Source organism: Salvelinus alpinus, chromosome 5, assembly GCF_045679555.1.
Source record: "Salvelinus alpinus chromosome 5, SLU_Salpinus.1, whole genome shotgun sequence".
NCBI lineage: Eukaryota > Metazoa > Chordata > Actinopteri > Salmoniformes > Salmonidae > Salvelinus > Salvelinus alpinus.
In genome coordinates, this window is record NC_092090.1 from 81994141 (window position 1) to 82015627 (window position 21487).

General features: G+C 41.5%; 2 protein-coding genes across 4 annotated transcripts; both read right to left on the reverse strand.

Moving 5' to 3' along the window:
- Positions 1-2271: 2271 nt before the first annotated feature.
- Positions 2272-15400, reverse strand: LOC139576990 (mitochondrial-processing peptidase subunit alpha-like). The gene is made up of 13 exons (XM_071403667.1): positions 15245-15400; positions 12520-12722; positions 12319-12398; positions 12071-12153; positions 5615-5709; positions 5353-5453; positions 4886-5149; positions 4699-4791; positions 4475-4593; positions 4294-4384; positions 4017-4079; positions 3768-3912; positions 2272-3616 (listed from the first exon to the last, which is right to left on the reverse strand). Exons 1-13 carry the CDS (start codon positions 15289-15291, stop codon positions 3447-3449), a joined length of 1554 nt encoding a protein of 517 aa, XP_071259768.1. The 5' UTR covers positions 15292-15400; the 3' UTR covers positions 2272-3446.
- Positions 15401-17549: 2149 nt separating this feature from the next.
- LOC139576991 (putative nuclease HARBI1) lies at positions 17550-20681 on the reverse strand. Of its 3 annotated transcripts, XM_071403669.1 has the most exons (11): positions 20507-20668; positions 20243-20419; positions 20091-20152; positions 19922-20008; positions 19799-19840; positions 19557-19730; positions 19442-19477; positions 18789-19343; positions 18604-18719; positions 18396-18507; positions 17550-18301 (listed from the first exon to the last, which is right to left on the reverse strand). In XM_071403669.1, exons 8-11 carry the CDS (start codon positions 19258-19260, stop codon positions 17931-17933), a joined length of 1071 nt encoding a protein of 356 aa, XP_071259770.1. In that variant the 5' UTR covers positions 19261-19343; positions 19442-19477; positions 19557-19730; positions 19799-19840; positions 19922-20008; positions 20091-20152; positions 20243-20419; positions 20507-20668; the 3' UTR covers positions 17550-17930. The 3 variants fall into 3 exon arrangements, with proteins under 3 accessions (XP_071259770.1, XP_071259771.1, XP_071259769.1); XM_071403670.1 differs by lacking the exon at positions 18604-18719 and having other exon boundaries at positions 20507-20681; XM_071403668.1 differs by having other exon boundaries at positions 19557-19840.
- Positions 20682-21487: the final 806 nt, after the last annotated feature.

The following is a 21487-nucleotide window of genomic DNA, read 5'->3' on the forward strand; positions in this document are numbered from 1 at the left end:
GGAATTGTGAAAAACTGAGTTTCAATGTATTTGGCTAAGGTGTATGTAAACTTCCGACTTCAACTGTATATACTGTACTAGAGGTCGACCGATTATGATTTTTCAACGCCGATACCAATTATTGGAGGACCAAAAAAAGCCGATACCGATTAATCTGACTTTTTTTTTAAATATATATTTTTTAATTATTTATTCATTTGTAATTATGACATTTACAACAATACTGAATAAACACTTTTATTTTAACTTAATATAATACATCAAAATCAATTTAGCCTCAAATAAATAATGAAACATGTTCAATTTGGTTTAAATAATGCAAAAATATACTGTTGGAGAAGAAAGTAAAAGTGCAATATGTGCCTTGTAAAAAAGCTAACGTTTAAGTTCCTTGCTCAGAACATGAGAACATATGAAAGCTGGTTTTTCCTTTTAACATGAGTCTTCAATATTCCCAGGTAAGAAGTTTTAGGTTGTAGTTATTATAGGAAGTATAGGACTATTTCTCTCTATACCATTTGTATTTCATATACCTTTGACTATTGGATGTTCTTATAGGCACTTTAGTATTGCCAGTGTAACAGTATAGCTTCCATCCCTCCCTGGGCTCGAACCAGGAACACATCGACAACAGCCACTCTCGAAGCATCGTTACCCATCGCTCCAAAAAAGCCGCGGCCCTTGCAGGGCAAGGGGAACAACTACTTCAAGGTCTCAGAGCGAGTGACGTCACCGATTGAAACGCTATTAGCGCGCACCCCGCTAACTATCTAGCCATTTCACATCGGTTACACCAGCCTAATCTAGGGAGTTGATAGGCTTGAAGTCATAAACAGCTCAATGCTTGAAGCATTGCGAAGAGCTGCTGGCAAACGCACATAGTGCTGTTTGAATGAATGCTTACGAGCCTGCTGCTGCCCTACCATCGCTCAGTCAGACTGCTCTATCAAATCATAGACTTAATAACATAATAACACACAGAAATACGAGCCTTGGGTCATTAATATGGTCAAATCCGAAAACGATCATTTCGAAAATAAAACGTTTATTCTTTCAGTGAAATACGGAACCGTTCCGTATTTTATCTAACGGGTGGCATCCATAAGTCTAAATATTCCTGTTACATTGCACAACCTTCCATGTTATGTCATAATTACGTAACATTCTGGCAAATTAGTTCGCAATGAGCCAGGCGGCCCAAACTGTTGCATATACCCTGACTCTGCATGCAATGAACGCAAAAGGAGTGACACAATTTCCCTAGTTTAATATTGCCTGCTAACCTGGATTTCTTTGAACTAAATATGCAGGTATAAAAAATATATACTTCTGTGTATTGATTTTAAGAAAGGCATTGATGTTTATGGTTAGGTACATTCGTGCAACGATTGTGCTTTTTTCGCAAATGCGCTTTTGTTAAATCATCCCCCGTTTGGCGTAGTTGCAACGAGCTAGGCGGCCCAAACTGCTGCATATACCCTGACTCTGTTGCACAGAACGCAAGAGAAGTGACACAATTTCCCTAGTTAAAATAAATTCATGTTAGCAGGCAATATTAACTAAATATGTAGGTTTAAAAATATATACTTGTGTATTGATTTTAAGAAAGGCGTTGATGTTTATGGTTAGGTACATTGGTGCAACGACGGTGCTTTTTTCACGAATGCGTTTGTTAAATCACCCGTTTGGCGAAGTAGGCTATGATTCAATGATAAATTAACAGGCACCCGCATCGATTATATGAAATCAGGACAAGCTAGATAAACTAGTAATATCATCAACCATGTGTAGTTAACTAGTGATTATGTTAAGATTGATTGTTTTTTTATAAGATACTCCTTGCTGCACTCTCATAACAGGTAGTCAGCCTGCCACGCAGTCTCCTCCTGGAGTGCAATGTAATCGGCCACAATGGGTGTCCAAAAATGCCGATTACCGATTGTTATGAAAACTTGAAATCGGCCATTCCGATTAATCGGTCGACCTCTATAGTGTACTCTATACTATGCCACTGTATCTTAGTCCAATGCCGCTCGGACATATGCATATATGTTCTTAATCCATTCCTTACTTAGAATTACATGTATATGTTGTGAAACTGGTAGATATTACTTCACTGTCAGAGCTAGAAGCACAAGCATTTCACCCCCCCCCGCAATAACATCTGCTAAACACGTGTATGTGACCAATAACATTTGATTTGAAGTGGACATTGAATATACCTCAGACAGAGTATCAACTTCAGACCTTAAATCATTGGCAGTCCAAACATAAGACTTAAATATTTTATGGCAATATTAACATTTATTTACCGGAAACAAATTGGGCTGAATATAGATACACATATGTGTCTTCACATTCAATAGGTTCACTTTCTCTCCAGGACCCAGAGAAATCTTGGTTTGAAATAAAATAGTGGCAGTATCCTGATATGAAGTGTCTTGATGAAACACAAATAGTGAAAAAGCTGTGGATACATTATTACAATTTAGCCATATAGTTTTGCAACGGAGGAGAAACAAATGTTAAGATTTTCTGGCACCTGAGAGGATATCAGCACACACATACAGTACTACTTACATACAACGGTCAAAACTGTGTTGGAATGGGTTGAATGAAAAAATGGAGCGCAAGCAGAACACTGAGAATACTAAAACTAACTACACAACACTATCTTATTTCAGTCTGGTTAAGTGGAAATCAATGTGTATCTACAAGAAACAACAGTCGCATGATTGGTGACACCAATCCAAGCATTGCCCAATGTGATTTTATCATCACATTATCTCCTGTGCGGTAGAGGTGACCAACTCAACTATGTGTGTGAGAAGGGACATTGACAGAAGTGCTAGCAGTTAGTCGGAAGAGTCTCTTATAGATTTAAGTCACCCTCTGCTGAAGATGACAAGGCCTTAGGTGAGACTTCAGCCTGTGAAATCTGATAAAAGTGTATGTAACATTGAAGGAAGTACCTGTATCAACTGTGAAAACAGCGTAGTAGGACATTGCAAGGCCTGTTTGCTATCCTAAATGCTAGAGAACAGAATCACGACCCTTATTAGATTAAGGTCATTTGTAGGTCACCCTGCAGATCAAGCAATGCAGCACTCGAGCCATATTCACCCACACTCATTCAAACATACTTGGAATTAAACCCAAAAGCATGCCAACCGTCCCAGCCAACGTGGGTCTGGTAAGACACTGAACAACAGGAAATGAAACTTCCTCTGGCAATAAAATGTAACTCTCCAAATACGCAGGGAGGGGTATTTCCTGACTGAATAAAATGTAGTTAAAACCACCACTCTCTCAGTACTTTTCTTTTGCAGTTGAGGTCCAAACATTAGTCCTCTCCCAGAGCTTAGCACAGCTCCATTGCCAGACCACTAGTGTAGGCCAGTGTCCGGTATATACAGTGATGCCTGGGTAAACAAACGCGAGGGGGTCTATCGGAAGAGGCGGTACATGCGAGGCAGGTGTCCGTCCTTGCTGGACAGGGCAGCTTGGATGTGCTCATAGGAGGGCATCTCTGTCAGGTCTCCTAGGGCTGCTACTGCTGGCTTGCTGCACAGCATCTTTGTTGTGACCCGCTTGATGTCACTCGCTGTAACGTTACCTGGAAAGAGTGAAAAGTCAGCATACAGAAGTACTGATTTGTCACGACAGTTATGTTTAGCCTACTCCCTGAAGATTTTTTTGACAAATGTTTCATTCTGGGCTCGCTGATATCAATATCCGCTATTATGATCGAGGGCACTAGTACTCACTGATGAGGTCACACAGCTCGTGTGGCAGCTTCCTCTTCCCTGTGGCTAGAACCTGTCGGCCGACATCCTCAAAGATAACCGGCCGCGACTCCAGGTTCATCATCAGCATGGACTTGAGCTGCGTTTTCGCTCTCTCCAACTCCATCTGAGTACGGAAAGAGATGCAAAGTTTTGAAGTCCCAAGAAAGAGAGTTTAAAGTTCAGAAAGCTTTCTCGCTTTTGTGACATAATTTCCCCTCGCAGCCTTACCTCTCCTGCTGTCCCAGCCATCTGAATGAACTCTCTGGTTAAAATCTCCACCATTTCCCGAACCTTGATAAACGCAAGATGTTGTAATCAACAACTTTGGAATGGCAGCAGGACTTTCACAACTTCAGAGAACACGCATACAAAGTAAAATATTATTTTTTATTTTGAACAGTTCACCTGATGTTATTCTCTAAGCATATGTCAGCTTTGTATTAGCCCTTCATCTACAGTATAAAGTCCTGCCTTTGCATGGCTCTCCCAAATCCCCTCTCCCTACCTGTCTAGGGTCTGCGCTGGCATGGATACACAGCAGGCCAGTGTCCTCATAACTGTGATGGTATGAGGTGGCATTGTACATCCAATGATGCCTGTAGAAAAGAAAAAAATCAATAAACAGAATCCACAAAATACAATCTTAAGTACTTTAATTAGAATTGTGAATGTTGCATCATGCTTACCTGTTGAGCACATTCAGGTAAAGTCTAGTGAACATGCCTTTCCCAGGACCCCCGGCTGAGAAGGACCCACCTCCACCCATCATCATATTGAGGACGGCAAAGGGGATAAAGTCATCCTCCTGTAACACAAAACATGCATATATTATACATAGAACATCCAGCTACAGGATAGCATAGAGCCTGCAACAGATCCTCCACACCAACCAATCAAAGTGGGCACCCACCAGGAAGGAGCAGCTCTCCAGGCCAATCATGATATGTGTGAGCTCAGGGATGGGGGTGGGGCCAAGGCTCACATCTGACATGTCCTTATCCATCTGAGAGGATCAAAAACAAAGGTTTACATTCTGATTTAGTAAAGAAAATATTTTTAAAAGAAAGGAAAAAGCAAGCAAAGGGAAAAATACTTACCCTTACGATTCCACCAGTATACTGTGCCACAGACAAGTCGACATTGGTAGGAGTACAGGCACCCCATACTGGCTTTACATTTAGCAGATATTTCCTGGCACAGGCCACCAGTTGTTCATGTTCGATGCCCACTCCAGCTAGCACCATACGCTCTGGGCAGTAGTAGCTCTGCAGGTACATGTGTAGCAGTTTCTTGTCGATCTTCTCCACGCTCTCTACTGGGCAGAAGCGAGGCAACCCAACGGTGTTCCCCCGATATGCTGCCTTGTTCACAGAGTAAGTGTTGTGAAACATTATGTATCGCCATAGAAATGTGTCAACAAATGGCGCAATTGATTATCTATGCACACTGCAGAGGTGGGGGGCCAAAGTCAATTAGAAACAGTGCAACAATAGATTTCATGCAGCTCAAGAGTGTTGTAATTTTCTGTCACTTAAAGAATGGATCAACCAGTCACATGACTCACTGCATGGATCATCTCTGTCAGTAAAGGTTCAGGGTCAGGCCTCATGCTCAGATCCTCCAGCTCAAAGCGCACAGCCATCCTAGTCATCTCAATCTCCTCATCTAGTAACCCAAAGCAGAGCCATTCTTGATGAAAATATACTCCCACAAAAACATTTACCAGTCTGTTACTTTGTAGACAATTCAATTAAGTCAACATTTTCTCTAGTCATTAAGGGAAGCATCATTAAACATGACAGATCTGTCACTCAGTGTTGACTCACCTAGTAGGCGTGGCTGCAATACAGCGTCAGAGAGCAGGCTGACTACCGTGTCCAGTCCCTTCACCTCGGCAGAGACTGCATACATGGTTGTGTCTCTGTGAATAGAACCTTTGGCGTCACACAAACTGACTGAATATCTTCATCCCCTTGCACAAAGCAGTACTGAGATAATTTATACAGTACCTTCAGAAAGTATTCAGACCCCTTGACTTTTCCCACATTTTGATACGCTACGCCCTTATTTTAAAATGTATTAAATATGAATTTCTTTATCAGCAATGTACACACAATACCCCAGAATGACAAAGTGAAAACAGGTCTAGACATCTTTGCAAATTTATTACAAATAAAAAACAGAAATACCTTAAATAAGTATTCAGACCCTTTGCTATGAGACTCAAAATTGAGCTCAGGTGCATCCTGTTTCCATTGACCATCCTTGAGATGCTTCTAAAACTTGAGTGGAGTCCACCTGTGGTAAATTCAATTGATTGGACATGATTTGGAAAGGCATACACCTGTCTATATAAGGTCTCACAGTTGACAGTGCATGTCAGAGCAAAAACCAAGCTATGAGGTCGAAGGAATTGTCCGTAGAGCTCTGAGAAAGGATTGTGCCAAGGCACAGATCTGGGGAAAGACACCAAAACAATTCTGCGGCATTGAAGGTCCCCAAGAACACAGTTGCCTCATTCTTAAACGGAAGAAGTTTGAAACCACCAAGACTGTTCCAAGAGCTGGCCACCCAGCCAAACTGAGCAATCAGGGGAGAGGTGACCAAGAACCCGATGGTCACTCTGACAGAGCTTCAGAGTTCATCTGTGGAGATGGGAGAACCTCCCAGAAGGACAACCATCTCTGCAGCACTCCACAAATCAGGCCTTTATGGTAGAGTGGCCAGCCACTCCTTAGTAAAAAGGCAGACAGCCCACTTGGAGTTTGCCAAAAGGCACCTAAAGGACTCTTAGACCATGAGAAACAAGATTCTTTGGTCTGATGAAACCAAGATTGAACTCTTTGGCCTGAATGTCAAGCGTCACTGGAGGAAACCTGGCACCATCCCTACGGTGAAGCACGGTGGTGACAGCATCATGCTTTGGGGATGTTTTTCAGCGACTGGGACTGGGAAAATAGTCAGGATGGAGGCAAAGACGAACGGAGCAAAGTACAGAGATCCTTGATGAAAACCTGCTTCAGAGCGCTCAGGACCTCAGACTGGCACGAAGGTTCACCTTCCAACAGGACAACGACCCTAAGCACACAGACAAGACAACGCAGGAGTGGCTTCAGGACAAGTCTCTGAATATCCTTGAGTGGCCCAGCCAGAGACCGGACTTGAACCCGATCGAACATCTCTGGTGAGACCTGAAAATAGCTGCGCAGCAACGCTCCTCATCCAACCTGACAGAGATTGAGAGAATCTGATGAGAGGAATGGGAGAAACTCCCCAAATACAGGTGTGCCAAGCTCGTAGCGTCATACCCAAGAAGACTTGAGGCTGTAATCGCTGCCAAAGGTGCCTCAAAGTACTGAGTAACAGGTCTGAATATTTATGTCAATGTGATATCAGTTTTATATTTTTAATACTTTTGCTATAAAAAACATTTTGCTTTGTCATGATGGGTATTGTGTGTAGATTGAGGGATTTTTTTGTTTATACATTTTTGAATAAGGCTGTAAGGTAACAAAATGTGGAGAAAGTAAAGGGGTCTGAATACTTTCCGAATGCACTGTACATGCCAACTACGTACTGTATCTACAACATCAAAAGGGATAAAGAGTACCATGACTCTACACTAGGGTTGCACATTTTGGGGAATATTCAGAGGCGGAAACTTTCCGTGGGAATTAACGGGAATATATGTAAATTCATGGAAATATGTAAATTAATATTAATACAATTTAAATGTAGATGTTTTTTGCATTGGATATATTTACCATATCATATGGAGATAGAAACAAACATTTTACCTTATCATAAGTAGACAATTGCAAATTATTAAATCCTTCCAATAGAAATAAAAAACGATTTAGTTACGAATTGAACTTTAATTAAATGAGTTGACTCTTCACATGGGATGACTTCAATGAACAACAAAAGGGAATATTGAATGATCCATCGCATCCCCCAAAAATCTGCAAAATGATAGTCTAGAAACTAAAGCTTTGGTTGTCTTCCTCTCAGGTTTCCATGTCTTCTCCCTGGACATCCTCAATGTCCACCTCCTTGAACACCAGACTCTGAGGCCTCATCTTCACTGTCCAACCTTCTTGAGGATGGCTCTTTGTCAGACTAAAAAAGCCTCAAATTTGCGTGGATGCCACCAATTTTTCAACCCTTGTATTGGTCAGCCTGTTGTGTGCTTTGGTGTGTGTGTTCCCAAACAAGGACCAGTTGCGCTCTGAGGCAGCTGATGTTGGTGGGATTTGGAGGATGATGGAGGCAACAGGGGAAAGAGCCACAGATCCAAAGTCCCTTCCATCAGGTGGCTGATGAGATATGTTGGCACGACTGCCATATTGCAGCTCCATCCCAAAGCCCTTGCTTGGAAGTGTACTTCGCCAGACTGCCAAGAACCTTGCCCTCATCCAGGCCAAGGTGGCGAGACAGGGTAGTGATGACACCATAGGCCTTGTTGATCTCTGCACCAGACAGGATGCTCTTGCCAGCATACTTGGGGTCCAACATGTACGCTGCGGCGTATATTTGCTTCAGGCAGAAGTCTTCACGCTTTTTTATGTATTTCAGAACTGCAGTTTCCTCTGCTTGGAGCAACAGTGAAGTGGGCAGGGCAGTATGGATTTCTTCTCTTACATCTGCAAGCAGAGCCTGAACACAGACAGGATGGCATTGTCTCCCTCAATCCGTTCAATGGCTAGTGCTATAGGTTTCAGGAGTTTCAGGCTGCTTACCACTCTCTCCCAAAATACATCATCCAGGAGGATCCTCTTGATGGGGCTGTCCATATCGGCAGACTGTGATATTGCCATTTCTTGGAGACTCCTTCCCCTCCAGGAGACTGTCAAACATGATGACAACACCACCCCAACGGGTGTTGCTGGGCAGCTTTAATGTGGTGCTCTTATTCTTCTCACTTTGCTTGGTGAGGTAGATTGCTGCTATAACTTGATGACCCTTCACATACCTAACCATTTCCTTGGCTCTCTTGTAGAGTGTATCCATTGTTTTCAGTGCCATGATGTCCTTGAGGAGCAGATTCAATGCATGAGCAGCATAGCCAATGGGTGTGATGTGAGGGTAGGACTCCACTTTAGACCAAGCAGCCTTCATGTACGCAGCATTGTCTGTCACCAGTGCAAATACCTTCTGTGGTCCAAGGTCATTGATGACTGCCTTCAGCTCATCTGCAATGTAGAGATCGGTGTGTCTGTTGTCCCTTGTGTCTGTGCTCTTGTAGAATACTGGTTGAGGGGTGGAGATGATGTAGTTAATTATTCCTTGCCTACGAACATTCGACCACACATCAGAGATGATTGCAATACATTCTGCTTTCTCTATGATTTGCTTGACCTTCACTTGAACTCTGCATCCAGCAAATTAGTAGATAAAGCATGTCTGGTTGAGGGTGTATGCTGGGCGAAGAACATTCAGAAATCTCTTCCAATACACATTGCATGTGAGCATCAGAGGTGAACCAGTTGCATACACAGCTCGAGCAAGACATTCATCAACATTTCTCAGACTACGTTCCTCCATTGAGTAAAAAAAAAATTCAGATTCCAGGATGACCATGAGCTGTTGCTATCGATAAGGTGTCTGATTCATCATTTTCACATTGAATAGAAGTAGAGGGACTTTTGTCAGAGGTTGCTTGTTGTGAGCGCTGAGGGAACTTTATGCACTTGGCCAGATGATTCTGCATCTTTGTTGCATTCTTCACATATGATTTGGCACATTTACACAGCTTTTCCTTCTACATTAGCTGCAGTGAAATTTCTCCACACATCAGATAGTGCCCGTGGCATTTTCCTGTAAAGATTAGAAAAAATTAGTAAAAAAAATAAAAAATAATATTCCATGTACAGATAAATAGTTAAGCAGTTAGATTAAATAACTGCTTTGTAAGATAAATGTTTTAAAATGAAACATGTATGGAAACAGGTGAATTAACACTCAGTTAGCAGGCTCAAGCGAGCTAAAAACCCACATGGTAGCAAAAACTAACTAGCAGAAATGTTTAACAAGTTAGAAATGATTTAAACACACTTTGCTGTAGGCTACTATTTACTAGTTAACAAAAAAATCAGGTATGTCATATATTCACTCAGTATTGTAATCAAAACTTACCAGAAAGCATGTAGTCCTTGGCTCAAACAGTGTAGTAGTGTGGGCTCAATAGGATCTTAGTGTGCAAGATCTTGAGAATCAGCTGTACATGTGATAGAAGAATGCACTGTGCATGCAGAGGGTTGCAAATCCATTGAATTGGGGAGTTTAACCAAAATATGCCACAAGACCTAGAATTGCCTTATGTGTATCCCACAAAAAAAGTTCACTGTTATAAGCAAACTTTTTGATGATTTTAAGCAAAATTCCCCAAATTCCCAGGCTTAACTTCCCATGGAAAATTTACCGGAAAGTTTCTGACCCTTAGCAATAGAGGTCGACCGATTATGATTTTTCAACGCCGATACCGATAGCAATTATCGGAGGACCAAAAAAAGCCGATACCGATTAAATCGGCCGATTTTTTTTTCATTTTAAATTTGTAATAATGACAATTACAACAATAGTGAATGAATCATCAATAAAATAAATTTTGCCTCAAATAAATAATGAAATTTGGTTTAAATAATGCAAAAGCAAAGTGTTGGAGAAGAAAGTAAAAGTGCAATATGTGCCATGTAAGAAAGCTAACGTTTAAGTTCCTTGCTCAGAACATGAGAACATATGAAAGCTGGTGGTTATTTTTAACATGAGTCTTCAATATTCCCAGGTAAGAAGTTTTAGGTTGTAGTTATTATAGGAATTATAGGACTATTTCTCTCTATACGATTTGTATTTCATATACCTTTGACTATTGGATGTTCTTATAGGCACTTTAGTATTGCCAGTGTAACAGTATAGCTTCCATCCCTCTCCTCGCCTCTACCTGGGCTCGAACCAGGAACACATCGACAACAGCCACCCTCGAAGCAGCGTTAACTATGCAGAGCAAGGGGAACAACTACTCCAAGTCTCAGAGCCAGTGACGTTTGAAACGCTATTAGCGCGCACCCCGCTAACTAGATAGCCATTTCACATTGGTTACACCAGCCTAATCTCGGGAGTTGATAGGCTTGAAGTCATAAACAGCGCAATGCTTGAAGCATTGCGAAGAGCTGCTGGCAAAACGCACAAAAGTGCTGTTTGAATGAATGCTTACGAGCCTGCTGCTGCCTACCATCGCTCAGTCAGACTGCTCTATCAAATCATAGACTTAATTATAACATAATAACACACAGAAATACGAGCCTTAGGTCATTAATATGGTCGAATCCGGGAACTATCATCTCGAAAACAAAACGTTTATTCTTTCAGTGAAATACGGAACCGTTCCGTATTTTATCTAACGGGTGGCATCCATAAGTCTAAATATTCCTGTTACATTGCACAACCTTCAATGTTATGTCATAATTACGTAAAATTCTGGCAGATTAGTTCGCAATGAGCCAGGCGGCCCAAACTGTTGCATATACCCTGACTCTGCATGCAATGAACGTAAGAGAAGTGACACAATTTCACCTGGTTAATATTGCCTGCTAACCTGGATTTCTTTTAGCTAAATATGCAGGTTTAAAAATATACTTCTGTGTATTGATTTTAAGAAAGGCATTGATGTTTATGGTTAGGTTCACGTTGGAGCAACGACAGTCCTTTTTCGCGAATGCGCACCGCATCGATTATATGCAACGCAGGACACGCTAGATAAACTAGTAATATCATCAAGCATGTGTAGTTAACTAGTGATTATGATTGATTGATTGTTTTTTATAAGATAAGTTTAATGCTAGCTAGCAACTTACCTTGGCTTCTTACTGCATTCGCGTAACAGGCAGGCTCCCCGTGAGGCAGGTGGTTAGAGCGTTGGACTAGTTAACCGTAAGGTTGCAAGATTGAATCCCTGAGCTGACAAGGTAAAAATCTGTCGTTCTGCCCCTGAACAAGGCAGTTAACCCACCGCTCCTAGGCCGTCATTGAACTTAAGAATGTGTTCTTAACTGACTTGCCTAGTTAAATAAAGGTGTAAAAAAAAAAAGAAGAAAAAAAGGCAAAATCGGCGTCCAAAATTACCGATTTCCGATTGTTATGAAAACGTGAAATCGGCCCTAATTAAATCGGCCATTCCGATTAATCGGTCGACCTCTACTTAGCAACTCTACACTACACCTTTCCATCAGTCAGAGAGAAACATACTGTGCCTGGACATTTAAAGCCAAATAAATTATTCATACCTGGATGTTTGGCAGTCACAGATCCCTCCATGTTTTTCGAGTGTGAGAAGAATTTCATCTTTACTGCCATACTGGGCTGTGGACTGAAGATGCAGAAGGTGTTGTCATCATTTGCCATGAACAAAAACATAGCAATCAATTTGCTTATGCTACAAAATGACAACATAATGAATGAAAAAAACTGTGGAACATATTTTGTACAAGGTGTTTGTTGACTAGCAAGACGTCTCAAAACAGGTGAGACTTACAGAAAAGGCAAGTTTCTCCAAAAAGTGTGCAATTCCACTGGGGTATTTTGTCTCATGTCTAGAGCCTGAATTTACTAAAACTGGAAGGAGAGAGAAACCAAATTAATATTCAGTCATACTTTATTGATTATGCGGCAAGAGACGGTCTGAAATAGAATGATAAAGAAAGATCAGCTCTATTCAAAATCTGTAGCAACTTACTTCCAACTGTGCAGAACTGACCAAACTTGTTTTGAGATGCTACTTTAAGGCCATTTTCCAAAGTAGTGATTTTAGTCTCGCATTGTTCATGGCTGTCCACTGCCGCAAACACTGGTTTGGGGATCCCTGGTAACGGTGCAGAGAGTGAGATATTGGGATATCCACTGCCATTGCTGCACTTTCTATACGCTGCAATTCCAAACCTGTAAATGCAAAAATGTAGGTTAGTTTATGGATTGCTGCAAACAACAAGTCTTAACAGGTGAACTGAACTCTCACAAATGAGTACCAGATTCACCTACCCACATGATACAGCTAGCACCAGATGCTAACCACTGATGATGCCAAAGTGTGCTTGTCCAGAAATCCAAGTTGCCAGTGTCAGTGTACGCTAACGTTTGGGATGTTGAACATTCAGGCTACTGCTCAGACTATGGAGGCTTTAGTCTAGAGCAGGGTTTCCCAATATCTTTGGTTTGGTACTGTTGATTTAATCATACGCGCCTGTCCATCGCAGGATTTAGAACGCAGTTGATCATTTTCAAACTCAAATGGCAAGGAAAAAAAATCAAGGTGCTCTATTTAAATAGCAGCACCCACCCGTAGCACGCGCTCCAGCAGGTATATTTCACTGGTCACCCCCAAAGCCAATTCCTCCTTTGGCCGCCTTTCCTTCCAGTTCTCTGCTGCCAATAACAGGAACGAATTGCAAGAATCACTGAAGATGGAGACTCATATCTCCCTCACTAACTTTAAGCATCAGCTGTCAGAGCAGCTCACAGATCATTGCACCTGTACATAGCCCATCCAACTACCTCATCCTCATAGTTATTTTTTTTGCTCCCTTGCACCCCAGTATCTCGACTTGCACATTCATCTTCTGCACATCTATCACTCGTGTTAATTGCTAAATTGTAATTACTTCGCCATTACGGCCTATTTATTGCCTTACCTCCCTAATCTTACCTCATTTGCACACACTGTATATAGATTTTTTCTATTGTGTTATTGGCTGTACGTTTGTTTATTCCATATGTAACTCTGTGTTGTTGTTTGTGTCACACTGCTTTGCTTTATCTTGGCCAGGTCGCAGTTGTAAATAAGAACTTGTTCTCAACTGGCCAACCTGGTTAAATAAAGGTGAAATAAAATAAAAGTCGCTGGCCACAAAGACATTCACGGATTTGACAGTCATGCCATCACTCCCGCCGTAACTGGATCCTGGACTTCAACACATCTACCATGCTGACCCTCAATGCAGGGGCCACTCAGGGGTGCGTGCTTAGTCCCTCCTGTACTCCCTGTTCACCCACGACTGCGTATGACTCCAACACCCTTATTAAGTTTGCTGACCACACAACAGTGGTAAGCCTGATCACCGAACACGATGAGACAGCCTATAGGGAGGTGAGAGACCTGGCAGTGTTGTGCCAGGTCAACAACCAATTTGACAGAACTTGAAGAATTGTTTTAAGAATAATCCAGGTGTGAAAAGCTCTAAGAGAGACCTACACAGAAAGACTCACAGCTGTAATCACTGACAAAGGTGATTCTAACATGTATTGACTCAGGGGGTTGAATACTTATCTAATCAATATACGTTTTATTTTTCATAAATTCTTTGCAAATGTTTGAATTTATATTCCACTTTGACATTTAGAGTACTTTGTAAAATGTGAATACTTTCTGAAGGCACTGTATCTACCTTAAATACCTCGTACCCCTGCACATGGACTCGGTACTGGTACCTGTATAGCCAGGTTATCATTACTCATTGTGCAATTATGTGTTATTCCTTTTCTAATGTTTCTCCAATTTCTTTCTCTGCATTGTTGGGAATTGCCCGTAAGTAAGCATTTCACTGTTAGTTGTTGTTTACGAAGCATTTGATTTGATCAACTGAAAGCCAACCCGTCACTATGTAGAACCACCAGTGAGGTGATGATTTGTTTAAATTATACTGTCAAAAAAAGTGTTGCTTTAACTTTTTCGTATTGGCCATCTACTGTATGCATTGTGGCACAAGGAGATGAAATGATAAATGTCTACTGAACTTTTTTATTTTGCATACGCTGTTATTCAGAACGATTTACAGGAGCAATTAAGGTTAACTGCCTTGGTCAAGGGCATGGACAGATTTCTCACCCAGTCGGCTCGAGATTTGAACCAGCAAGTTAATTGGTCTTGTACACAGTTTTGCGGACGTTATAGCGGCTGCATCGAAATGCTTATATTACTAGCTAGCGTCTAACAATGCAGTAAAATGTCAACAAATACAAAATCAAATCTAAATCATTTTCAACTTGTGCTTTAGGAATATAAATTATAATTAACATTATTTTTCTATAGGATTCTAATAATCGCGAAAAAATTACTGAATGAGCCCAAAAATGTGCTTTGATTGGCTTCTAAACAGCTTCTACCCCGCCCAAGCCATGAGACTAATGAACATCTAATTACATGGCTACCCAGACTACGTTACTGTCAATAATGCTATTCGGTTTGAGACGACTATAGATACAAAAATATCTAGCTTTCCACAACATTGTTTTGTTTGACTTTGATTGTCCTTAGCTCCACGACGAGCAACGTTCCTAGCTTGTTTGCATGCTAGCTAGCTAGGCTATACTTGGCCAGCTAGCTTACCACGAAAGGGTACATACATATTTCAGTAAAGTCAGTGCAATCACAGATGCAACTGTTTTAAGATGGACGTGAACATTACCTCTGAACACGGCCCCAAGTTCTGCACCTCGACATGTGCGTTGCCATATTGAATTATCTGAGACCACTAATTCACCCGGATGATGCTGCAAAACACTTCCTCTTTCGACTATTGCCTAGCAACGTCAAACCAATTTCCAACCAGAGAAACTTTTGAGGAGATGGGAAACTCCATTGGAATCGTATTAGGTACCATTGTGTACGTTGCCCATGCTACGTCAATGGGTCGCGCGGTTCATTCTGGCACAAGGAAAGCTCTCCTTCAAGGAGGGAATGGGAGTCAATTTGGCGCTAGTTCTAAACATTAGCATCAATTTCGTCAACAACAAGTACAACATTACAAATATTTTCCAAAATGTGAGATCATTAACTTGCTCTCTGTAATATTGTATAGCTTTGGAATTGTGACACTACGTACTTTCGAGGAAAATACGCACGTTTGTCGACTAATGTGCCACGTTCAAAACAACTGGGAACTCGGAAATCTCCGACTTCCGAGCGTTCAAAACAACTGGCAGCATGACCGCGATTGGTCAACAGTCTGTTGGGTGTGGCGTTATAGACCCTTTTCCAGTAAACGACACACTGACGTAATGCAAAGATGCGCGAGACTCTTGGCGGCAGTAATAAATCATCTCCATCTCTGCCCATTCAACATAGTCTACATTTACTTTTTTATTACTTCTAAACAAAATCACCTTTTTTTTGGTTTCTCATATGCTTACAATGTTTTGAATCTTGCTTGAACAGTCACTATATTTGGTTGTGATCTTTGCAAAATAACTACTTTGGATGCAGCCGTTGTTAACTAGAATGCTAACGCTCATTGACATAGGCTGTAGTAAAAGCTAACCAAAGAGCCATTTTACTGGTTGAAGTTTAAGTGTTTTTTGAAAAGTATAATGCAGTTCACCTGTGATGATGACACACACATTATATTAAACAGGACATTCATAATCTAAAAGTAATGTGAAATTCACTCATATGCAAAATGTAAATAGAAGATTTTTTTGATGGCGTACTATAAGAACTCCCCTTTGTTCTGCCACCAATTTGCGAGCATCACACTCATGCGGCAATGCTTGTAACCACAGAAAGGGGTCTAGTCTATACAGTCCTCCTTTTTGTCAATTGGATTCCCATCTCCTTTATCTAATATCTCTGGTCCAACCTTTGTGGTCGTCACTAGTTACCACACACACAAAGTCATAAACCCCGCCTATTTCTACAATTTCTCTTCTTAAATTCAGATTTTAAACCCAACTCTAAATTTAACCCTAACCTTAATCCCACTGCTAATCTTGTGCAAAAAAGCATTGTTTTTTTTCACTATATAGCCACATACTTTGTAACTAGTGACAACCAACTTTTGTCAGCTAATTGTGAACGTCAGCAGAGGGAGAGGCGAAGCGAGAGGGATAACTGGACCCAAAATCTGTCTTCTCCAGCAGGTGTCGTTTTTCGTTTTTTTCCCGCTCACCAAGCCCGGAGTTTTATTTATTTTACTATGCAAGTTGTCCTTGATTACCAACATTTTTTGATGACTTATTTGTTACCAGGGGCCTGTTGCACAAAACTAGGATAAGGGATTAAGCCAGGATATCTTGGTGATCCTGGCTCAATTGATCCGTAATCCGGTTGCACTAAAGATGGATAGGGGGCAGGAGGATATGTTATGGTATAAATTACCATGGAGATTTATTCTGTGGAGCTAGCCTGCTCCAGACCAGGCTAAATTCCAGGATCTATTTAATCTCATCCCTAATGTCAGTCAGCAGTCACCACAAATGGAAACCAATAGTTATTTCACTGCTCACTATACATTGTTATCACATATAACTAGACCCACTGTTATTATTTAAACGTTTGTGATCATTAATTTCAATGATTTTGGATAAAAAATGATTTTTAGATGATGTTGCTATCATTAGATAATTTACAGTTTCCCATAGACTATAAGGCTATATATAAAATGATAGAATATTAGGGCCACAGAGGGGAAAAAAACACAAGTCATAATATTGTAACCAGTTGTTTTAAAGGAGGACAGTTGTTAAAATGACAGATGTGGGGCATTTCGTGAAATTGTACTTCAGTATGGTTTCATAAACAAAGACATGCTGATGTGCCAGAATATTAAGTATCACATTGTCATAAGTATCAAAACTGTAAAAACAATATGTAGCTTTTCTGCAGAAAGAACCAGCCTCATAAATTTATGACTTTATCCTTTTTCTTCAGTGTGGCCCTAGTACTCTGTCATATAAACAAATACACATTCCATATGAATATAAAAACACAATGTGTAACATTATGTTCCTTTATTGAATAAGGACAAAACAAAGCAGGTAAACCATCAGCTCCTTTCGAAACTGAAGTCACAGTGACTCTACAAGATGGAAAGCACAGAATCCAAGCATATTATACAAAATGATACATACACATTCAAAGGTCTGTATATAACACACCCTGCATGTCTGCACACTAAAATAAATGCAGGACAAATCCATACACATCAACTGAACAGACAAATGAATGGATGCAGTAGCCTCCCTGCAGCCTTGTATTACACACAGTATACCGCACAAACATCATAAGAGGCCAAATTCGTCAAAAAACGAACCCAAAAAAACCCAAATTCCTCTGCCACCGCAGGACATATTTAACCAAAATTGAAAGCACACATACTAACTAAAATAATTCAACACATATTGGTCCCTCAGCAGCCGACCACTGTCGTCATCAGGGAAGATTGCCGGATTGTCCCAGTCCATGGCTGGTGGCACTCTGGGGGCCCTCTCCTTCCTCAGGCAGGCCACATTGTGGAGGACAGCACAAGCCACAGTAATATCACATGCCCTAACAGGGCTGACCCTTAATTTGTGAAGGCAGTGAAAGCGTGCCTTCAGGAGGCCAAAGGTCATTTCAACTCTGGCCCTGGTCCTGGCATGGGCATGGTTGTAGGCCTGCTGTGCTTCCTGGGGGTCTGTGAAAGGTGTCAGGAGAAAAGGCTGGCAGCCATACCCCCTGTCTCCCAGCAACACACCAGAGAATTCACCTGTCAACACAAAATCTCATCATTACTACCTCATAAACACAGTGATATTCTTGACACAGCCATGATGGTTATAAATAGGGGTTGTGTGGCTTACCTTGTGATAGGCACTGATAGATTTCAGAGGCCCGAAAGATTCTGGAGTCATGGACTGAGCCAGGCCATTTTGCCACAACATTGCTGATCACACAGTCAGCATTGCAGACCATCTGAAATCATAAGATGAGGAATATTACACCAATCAATGCACATCACTGGCAATGCAGAGTGTTCGTCAATGGACAATATCAAAAAGTTATGTTCACCTGAACATTAATGCTGTGAAAGGATTTCCTATTCACAAAATCGGCCTCATGGGCACCTGAGGGGGCTTTTATCCTTATGTGTGTGCAGTCCACTGCACCAATGACATTGGGGAAACCTGTCACACAAAGTAATGAGTATCCTACTATGTGTTAACAGTTGTCCTGTAATTTGTAGATCCTCTTACCTGCAATCCTATAGAACTCCTCTTTGATGTCACAGAGTCTTCTGTGGCCAGGGAAGGAGATGAAGACATCTGCTAATGCTTTGATAGCCAGACACACACTCCTTATTGTGCGGCAAATTGTGGCCTTGTTCAGCTGTTCTGCATCCCCCACTGAGTACAGGAAGGCTCCACTAGCAAAAAAGCGCAAGGCCACACAAACCATTTGCTCCACACTCAGTGCATGGCTCCGTGCAGTGCGGTGCTTAATCCTGGGACCCAGTAGTCTGCATAGATACCTGATGCCATCTGCAGAAAACCTGTATCTTTCATATAGATGGTCATCAGGGAAGGCCAGTGGGTCCAACCGGTCCCTGAAGACCCTTTCTCGCCTGAAGGCTCTCCTCAGCACAAGTGCTTCTTCATCCACCACATCTCGCACGAATGGGCATGCCATTGTCAGAGCAGAAAGGAACACACAATTTTGGGCCTTCATATAGGCTAGTGGCCACACCTGGTGCTGGGGGGGTGGGCAAAAGAGGGCGATGCCTTATAACGATGACTTGGTTGTACTGATTGCTGGGAAAATAAAAAAAAACTTAGAAAGATGCCACCGTCCTGTGTGCTCACAATAAGAGCTCATATGTCATGGCTCACTTGACTTTACGAGAATATACCTAATTTTTATTTTGAGCTGTGTCATCTTCTTGGAGCTGGGGGAGGAAAGAAAAATAATGAATAATACATTTGTGTTACAGTTAGCATACAGTGTACATTGAAGGCATATCTCACCTCCCTCTCAAGTTTTTTTATTTCAAGGTCCAGTTTCCTAATTGTCCTCTTTTTTATTTCGGACTCCAGTGCAAGATTTTCCATCTTTTTCTTCTTGTACTGAATGTCTATGTCTGCCAGTTCTATTTGGCGCCGGAGGTGGTTGCCATACAACTTTCTGATAGCTTGTGAGCTCTGTGAACACAATACAATTAGCGCAGCTGGAATTTGGCAGGATGTGGTGTCCTTTTATTAATACGCACTATGTTGCCAGGCTGGTTTTCCCACTGTATAGCATCTGGGTCCTGTAAAAGAAATTAGATTTTTTGATGAGGACTCCTCACCATTGTAGAGTAAATAGTACTTTCACAGTCTTAACATGATACCTCATGCCTTCTGGAATCCAGAGAGATGGTCTCCTCCTCATCATCGTCTCCATCATGTGCTGTTGCTGCTGCACTGGGGCCTTCACCCTATCACATTTAATCGGATTCATATTGAAGCTAGTAGACAAGACATGCCAGGCCTACAGTATGCCTTTGATGGAGTACTCACTGGATCAGCATCGTCTGGTGCTTGTGCTGGTGGCTCTAACAGGAACACAGTGCTGCCAGACACTGCAAGGCAATAGGTAAACCAAAGTCAGACAGTCCAAATTGATTCAATATGAATGTGGTTGTATCCCATGTAGAGATGGAAGGACATACCTTGAATGAAGCGGGTGGCATCTTGGGAGGAACCTATGCTCGTCTCTTTCCCCCCAGGGATCCCCTCTAAGACGGGCCTGCCTTTATTTAGCTCCAAGGCCATGTCCTCTGCTGGGGTAAGGTCAGCCTTTGGTGACCCACCACCCGTGCCTTGTCTGTGGGTATTCTTTTTCACTGCTAAAACAGTACAGACAATGTGTGAGCAGGCACCTTCTGGGTACAATATATGCTTGTGCTTTGTTAAATATTAGTCAGGGACCATACCATTCTGCAGAATGTTCTTGTATTTGATTTTGACCTGCTTCCATGTCCGTTTTGGCCCGTTCATGTTTAATCTACACACACACACACACACACACACACACACATTTAATGGAGTCACACTGCAAACAATTACTTGGTATTTTTGTCTTGTTTTCAGTAAAAATATCAAAAAATGTATCATAGCTTTATACAGTGTGATGGAGTTACTTTACACAATTTCACTCATATCTGCAGTGCATTTCAATTAAAAATTTAACCGTTTCATAATTACAGTACAACTGCATTTTTGGAGATGTGAATTAAATATTTGAATTGTAATTGTGATGTTTCAGCGGAGCGGTGAGTGTGTAATTGTGCACTACTTACGCATTCAGGCGGTCTGCAATACTTTGCCACGCTTTTTCTCTTTGCTTTATCACTGTGGCGGTGTTGCCTTTCTTCTTAATTATATCTTTTACCTCCTCGTATGCCTCCATGAGGATTTGTGCTTCCGACGGGGAAAAGTACGCGGCTCTAGTTGCCATGGTAAATCAGTTAATCTGTGATCTGTGGCGGGGTCTATTTGAGTGAGCCGTGAGCGCGCACCTATCCAGGATTGGTTTCACCTGGCTTAATGAATCCGTGTCTGCTCATCCTGGCTTGGTCTTTGTGCAACCAATTAAGCCTGGACGCACATGTTTTGGCTTCATTGAGCTCAGCTGAGTCATTTATCCCGGATGTCTTAATTCTACTTTTGTGCAACAGGCCCCTGGTCAATACAATGGATAATCTGTGACCTCAGTCATTGCTTTGAAATGCAACCCCCCAAAACGCAAATGTATTGAGCCCTGGATGTGACATTAATAACTGAGATTTTATTTTAAACAAGCTCACAAATTATAAAACGGGCTCATGATTTATAAAACGAGCTCATGAATTATAAAACATGCTCACAAATTACTAAAACATGTGCATGAATTGATATAAAACATGCTCATGATT